General features: G+C 34.8%; 1 protein-coding gene across 9 annotated transcripts in view; it reads left to right on the forward strand.

Annotated features, from left to right (window-relative positions):
* The first annotated feature begins 1,733 nt into the window (after positions 1–1,733).
* Positions 1,734–7,053, forward strand: part of LOC116088822 (solute carrier organic anion transporter family member 6A1-like) — a 108,771-nt gene continuing 103,451 nt past the window's right edge. For all 9 annotated transcript variants that reach the window (XR_004118027.1, XM_031368536.1, XM_031368540.1 and 6 more), the window contains exons 1-2: positions 1,734–2,152; positions 3,717–3,977. Coding sequence is in view for 8 of the 9 variants with exons in the window: in XM_031368536.1 (XP_031224396.1) it covers positions 1,861–2,152; positions 3,717–3,977 (553 nt within the window). In the remaining variant the exon portion in view is untranslated. The remainder of the gene's footprint in view (positions 2,153–3,716; positions 3,978–7,053) is intronic.

Here is a 7,053-nt window from a genome sequence, read left to right on the forward strand (position 1 = left end):
TATTTAGGCTGGCTTGCCCTTCCTTCGGTCTCTGCTCCATAGTTAATCTCTGCAACTCCTTCAGTGGGGATTTGGTTTTTCCCTTTTAAGAAGGAATGAAATGTCCACCTTTTGGTCTTCCTTCTTCTTGAGTTCCTTGTGGAATGTGGGTTGTTCTTCCTGTATTCCAAACTTCTGGGGTAATAACCACTAGTGAAGGATGATATTTTGAAATAAACACATACCTGTAGCTTTTGTATGTACAAATGACAAACAGAATGAGGACAATAATCAGCAAAACAACAAGTTTCACAATAACATTAAAACGAACAACAAACTTTGAGCAATTCTAAAGAAGTCCTTAAAATTTCAATTGCTTCTCATGTTACATTTTCCCATAGTTCTTTCCAACTTTATTATATTTTTAAACAGATACATGAATGCTCTGTACTGTTTTCTAATAGCTTCTTACTCTTTGGAGTGAACTCACCTACTGACTACAAATTCAGCTCTCTGATGGACTACTCCAAATAATTGATTTAAAAGACCTAGACTGACTCTTGTTGGTAGCAGGAATACTGTTCTTTTGGATTTCTATATTATTTCTAGAAACAAAATTTCCAGTGTTTTTGTTGTTTGCAGAGCTATCTTTCTCCTTCTGCCTTTAGGATATGAGAAGTCTAGTGTCAGGGAGAAGAAGGATTCTTAATATGCCACTCATTTTATTCTTAGGAACCCTGCTTCATTTATGCTTATTAATATAATGAAGCAATAAGAAAGGGTATTTATGCCACGTATGAGGAAATAGTAAACTAGGCATTTGCTGTTATTCATGTAGTGAGTCTGAGGAAAAATCAAGTCTCTTAATGTAAGAAAGAATGATATTTTCTTCTTTGAATGCACACTAATTTTCCATGTTTAGTCAGTTGTTTTTTCTGGTGTACCATATTGACAAATCAAGTGTCAAAATTGTTCTAAACTCCATGAGTTGTGGCAACATGTAGACATCTTAAGAGAGAAGATAAGTTTGTCTGGAATAAAAAGATACCCTGTGCATACACATGAGCCAAGTTTATCCTAAGAAGGAAGGTGATCTGAAATTGCATTTTTATATAAAACAAGTTTCATACCATACATACACCATGGTCTTTCTCTCAAATGACATATTTCCCCAACTAATGTCAGTGCTCCTCTACAGACCCTGCCTTCATTTATAGTTAGTTACACCTGTCTTCCTTCATTTAGTGTAGAATATACACCTGCCTTCCTGCTCTTGGTTGGGGATTAATTTTAAGGAGAACTCTGTGTTAAGCTTTTCATTCAAAACCATTCTTTGATGTCTTCTATTCTTATTCTTGCTTTTCTTCTAGTTCTTCCAATCACAGTGGATAGGGATAAATTGTCTCATGTTTCCTGATATTTACTTGCTTATTTAATTTTTACTATATAATGTAAATGAATTTTATCAAGTGAGATTATCCATGTGTAGAGACACCACACTGATTGATGGAAGCCTGGCTATACTGATGGTTGGTTCTCAGTTCTTTGCTTAGACGTTTATTTTTCCGTTTCTTTTACAAATATTTTTATTATTTATTCGACATTGTCTTCAACGTTGTTTGGCAATATTTACCTCCTTTCTCCTCTTTACCTTCTCCCTTGTTATTTTCCTTTTCTTCTCTGTGACACAGAGAAGATGGAATTCAGGCTTGGAACTTCCGCAGCGTCACTCAACAGGTTTGTAGGACGTTGGCTCCCTGTCCTGGAAATAACGTTCCCTGTAGAGTTCCAGTGGCAGTGCCAGCATTTCTGACTTTGGTCCAGGGAGTACAGGGGCTCAAAACACACCTACGGTGTCCTCAGAGCTGCTTTCGATAAGCCATGGCCCAGGACAAGAGGAAAATAAAAGATAGAATGGAGCAAGCTCAGGTGGTAGAGAGGGATAAACATCAGAAAACTGAGGGATCCAAGAAAATAGAAATTTACCTGACAACAATTCCAACTGCCGTGAAGAAGTTTGCAGATATCTCAGATAAGAATACATCAAAACCAAATTATGGGGATTCCTTGGAGGGGCCGTTTGGTTTTGGCCGTTTCGTTTTCCCTTGTTTACAGCGTTTCAACACCATCAAGTTCTTCATGATGGTGTACTTAATATTGGTCTTGCTTCGTGGTAAGTTTGAGGAGCTGGATTCAGGCAAAAGGATGTATTGTGGTAGACATGAGGCTGACACACTGTGGGAAGGAGAGGGTGGATGACTTCTGACTCGTTTTCCAAACATGAATGAAAATCTGTTAACCCAATGCTCTGCCATTGCCTTCAGTCTCTGGCTCCCTGATTGGCCGGGTGGATTCCATAGTGTGGGTTACAGCTTCAGAACTGATAGGAAGGTGATGTTGAGTTAGTGTGTGTTATTTAATGATCAAGGTAAATTCAGATTAAATTCTCGGCATATTAAGATATAATTGGAAATAGCATCGCCATCATAATTTTTGCTCACAAGTTTGAAACACTCTGGACAAACCAGATTTCAGCCTGGAGTTTGTTTCCTCGTCTTTGAATTGAGCGGTGGTGAGACTTCAAGTTGTTCAGATCGCAGGAAGAATCACATGAGTGCTTTTATCCACATGCTGTCTTCTCCTTCCTCTTCCTCTCCCTCCTATTATTTTAGTTATATATTTTTACTAATAACTTTTGTAATAACTTGGAAACTATATTTGTCCGCTGGCTTCCTGCCATTATTCACACTTAGCTAGTGGCTGTGAGAGGCTGATGCAGTTGGTATCAGAAGTGTAGGCAGAATCTTCTGTGGTTTTCTGATTCGGGTGTTGATTTTGGCAGCAGGAGCAACACTGAGTGACTGAGGTTCTTGGAGGTAAATTAGGGAACAGATATTCTATCAGCAACAATCATGAATATTTCAGCAGCACTGTGCTCCTGTGTCTGGCCCTGGGGCAGTAGACCAGCAGGGATTAGTTGGTTCTCAGAGCTTTAGGAGCTTTAGGAAGAGCAGTGTGGATTCTTGGATCCCTGCAATCCAAAGAGAGTTTAGGTAATTGGGTGACAGCAGTTATGCTTCAGCAATGACATGTGACCCTGCCACTTTGCAAACACACCATGAGTTTTAATTTGAAACTACTTTCCGTTTTCACTTCAAGAAATGGATTTTTTTTTTTTTTTGCAGCTATTACTTATATCAAATCATTTTTACCCTGGTATGATTGTTTTCTTTTTTTACAGCATGGATGGTGATTTTCTCTTTAGAAAGATTTATTTAAATTTGTACATTGGTTTTTAAAAATATTTTAATATTTAAAATGCTCAGGAATGTTGAATATTGAGCACAGAATCTTACATCTTAGAAAAGTTATAATTTGAAATCCAAGCTGGGTTTCAAATATGTTTATAATTTCATTTTAAAAAATAGGTAAACATCCATTATATTATTTATTAATTCTTCAAAATTGGCACATGATACATCTAATATACTGATGAGATGATTTGAATATACTTTATCTCTAAGAGACTACTAATAGAAGTAATTAAAATAGCTTCTCATATTCATGTAAAAATATTACATGAAAGTTAATTTATTTTTATTTATAGGTTTTACTCTTTGAAAGTACTATGAAATAAATTTAAACAGTACAAATATAATTTTCTTTAAATCACTATAATAGTGGTCTGTCGTTTAAAAGGTACTATAATGATGTTTGTTTCTCTCTTGTCTTTCTAGGTATGATGCTTTCTCTTGTTGATATGAGTTTAAAAATATTTGTGTCTCAATTTTTTCCTTCAAATTCAGAGAAACTCCTAATGGATACTAGTGATTATTTTGCCACTTTTCTGCTATCAATGTTTGTAGCATACTTTGGAGGTAGAGGGAATAGGGCAAAATGGGTGGCAGCTGCCAGCATTTTAACAGGACTCTCTGCAATTGTTTTTGCTTTACCATTCTTTAATTATGAAATTGCAAAATTGAGTACAGCAAGAGAAGGTGAGATTTTTTTCTAACATGCTTTCATATATTATCAATATTTATTTAAGTCTTTGGTTCAAGAAATTGAAAATAGTTTATGATGTATGTCTGTGTATCCTTCTGTATGTGTTAATGTAACTATGCTTAACAATATCTGTAGTTCTCTGATTTTTGGAAGGCGATGAGTCTAGGAGGAAACATTGTAATAAAATTTATAATATTTTTATACAATTTTAAGGATGTTACAAATCTCTAGAGAACTCAAGAAAGTCATTTTGTTTTGCACCAGATACTTTAATTATCCTGTTTGTTTTATTCATAACACAGACCCATAGAAGTTCAAATACAGGAATAAGCCTACATAGAATACAGGGGTGACTAGAAAGGTAAACCTTTACAGAAGCTGTATGCTACTCTTTGACTACCATTTGAACCTACAAAGATAGAGGATTTGTGACATTGTTCAGGATTAATTCCACAATTTTTGCTATGTCTAGTAAATAAGACCTACTTGAAATGTCCTTGGAATAGACTCTAATACCATTGTCACAGATAATTCCTTATCATGTATAGTCTTTTATTGGCATGTTAAGCTGTGTTTTAACAAGAAATGATGAATAAGAGGTATGTATCCATGTGCACGTATATGCATGTTAATGTTTTTGAAGTTTATAATCTTTATTAAGTTTATACATTATTAATTTTAAAAGTAGTTAATATGAAGCATAACTATTTTAATATAAAAATAGTTGCATACTATGTAATGCATAAAATGTAAGAGATGTATATTATACTTGTTTTTAAAATGTCACTTATATTTATATAACTGATATTTGCTTCAATAAGAAGATGACTAATGACAAGGAGATAATGAAAAGCATTTTCTTACTTTTTTATTTTAACACTATTCTGGTCAGAAATAATAGATTCCTCAGGAAATTGTCATGATCAATATTAAAAATTCTAGTCAGTAATTAAGAAATAGACTACCCTTGCAGAGGATCTGAGTTTAGTTTCAAATGTACACATTATCCAGCCAGAAAACACACACACACACAAAAAAAATACACCACAAAAGGACTATCCTTCTGGCCTCTGAAGTCATTGGCTTACATACATACACACACACACACACACACACACACACACACACACACACACAGGAAGGGAGGGGGAGAGATTCTCCATTTATTTATCTACCCATCTTCCATTATTGCTATGTATCCTAATTTTATTTTCTGTTCTTTCCTTCTTTGTGCTTTTATGATTAGTTACTAGATTCACTTTTCATTATGTATTCTCTGAACCTCTTTGGCATAGTCCATAGCTTTCTATTTTCTATATGTTATCTGTTTTATGCTTGCAACTATTATTTACAATGGTAACAGGTTCCTGATCAACACTCATGTAGAATATGTGTGACTCAACAAACATGTAGATATCCTAATTCATGATACCTTTAACTATTCACCACAAATTTTCTCCCCAATTTCTACACTGTCACCTTTGCTTTCTAGAACTTTATATAAAGTGACTCTGCACACATCTTTCTTAGCAGGTATACTGAGCTCAGGATTTTGATGATACTCACCAGTGGTTCGCACTTACTCAGACTGAAGGCAAACTTCTTTTCTATCATGAGAACCAATGGATAATGAAAACTTGCTTCTTCTGGATCTCCTAGTTGCAACTTCCCTTCATTTGCAGATTGTTTTCTGTCTGCCAACATGATATGTCAAAAATTTTCAAACCTCCTCTAGTGAGTGACCTCTGCTATTCTATCTCCTTGTCCTTTTATCTCTAGCTTGGGAACCTTGGAAGTGAATCATGCACTTGCCCCTTTTCCTGGGGCAAATGGCTGCTGAGTCCTGTGATGAATCTGCTGCTCCCAATTGGAAGTGCTAGTTTCTTCCCAAAGGGATCTATTCATGTGAAAGTCATCATAGTCCACATTCTATTGTAAACTTTGGAAAAACATTAGGTTTTTGTTTTGTTTTCTTTGGTGTTGTTTGTTTGATAGTCTCTATGTGTTTTTTGTTGTTTTGGGGATGGTTGTGATTTTTTTAAAATTAATCTACATTGTCCTGTGTGATGTGGAAAATATCAGCATGTAGAAAAATTGCCTTACTTTCTTAACATTGAAGTTTTACATTAGACTACACTTGCGTATCAGTTTCCTTCTGTTCTTCCCTCCAGTGAAAATGAAGGAGCTGTCCTCTAGTGATCACTCTGTATGCTCCTACCTCATCTTTCCTTCCATTTGTCATCCCCTTCTGCTGTCTGAAAAGTCCTCTACTCTATGAGATCTCACTAGTAATTAAACACCATAAATTAACTCATTCTATATTTTAAATTTTAAGTCTTATTTTTTCAATTTGGCATGATTACTCTTCATCATTCCATTTGCCAACCCCTCTTATGTCTTGTCTTCATGAACAGTCACATATTGTCCCCTCCTTCCAATTCTGTATATTTCCACAGTTCATTACTCTTGAATTAATGTCTGCTTTGTATTTATAATGGTTACATTATAATTAAGGGAGGAGTGTGTGCTATATGTCATAAAATTTTAATGTTTTGAGTGTTCTGCATATATGTAGATATGCACACTATGTGCATGCTGGTGCCTAATTGTCAGATTCTCTTGAACTAGAGATGCAGATGGGTTTGAGCTGACATTTAGCTGCTGGAAACAGAATTGTGGTTCTCTGGAAGAACATCCAGATCTCTGAATTTCTGAGGACCTCTCCAGCTCCAAGTCCTTCTCACTCTTTTTACCACTTGTTCATACACAAGAGTGTATGAAAGATAATTTCTTTATTTTCTATACATTTCTTTAGCCAACTTCAATATGACTTTTAACTAAAATGTTATAACAGAATAATTCTGTCAAGTCATTAACGTGACTCATGCTATTTACTATAATTAAGCCTTATGTGTTTTTTTTAATTAGACCTTAAATCCAAATATGTAGGATTGGACACACCTAACTTCTTGACAGTTTCTCTTTTAATGGTTTCTATGTATGCTTCTTAGATGTTAAATAACTTATAATCTTCAATTTTCTTTTTTTTTTTTAGATATTTTCTTTATT

This window comes from Mastomys coucha, unplaced genomic scaffold (assembly GCF_008632895.1).
Source record: "Mastomys coucha isolate ucsf_1 unplaced genomic scaffold, UCSF_Mcou_1 pScaffold14, whole genome shotgun sequence".
Taxonomy (NCBI): domain Eukaryota; kingdom Metazoa; phylum Chordata; class Mammalia; order Rodentia; family Muridae; genus Mastomys; species Mastomys coucha.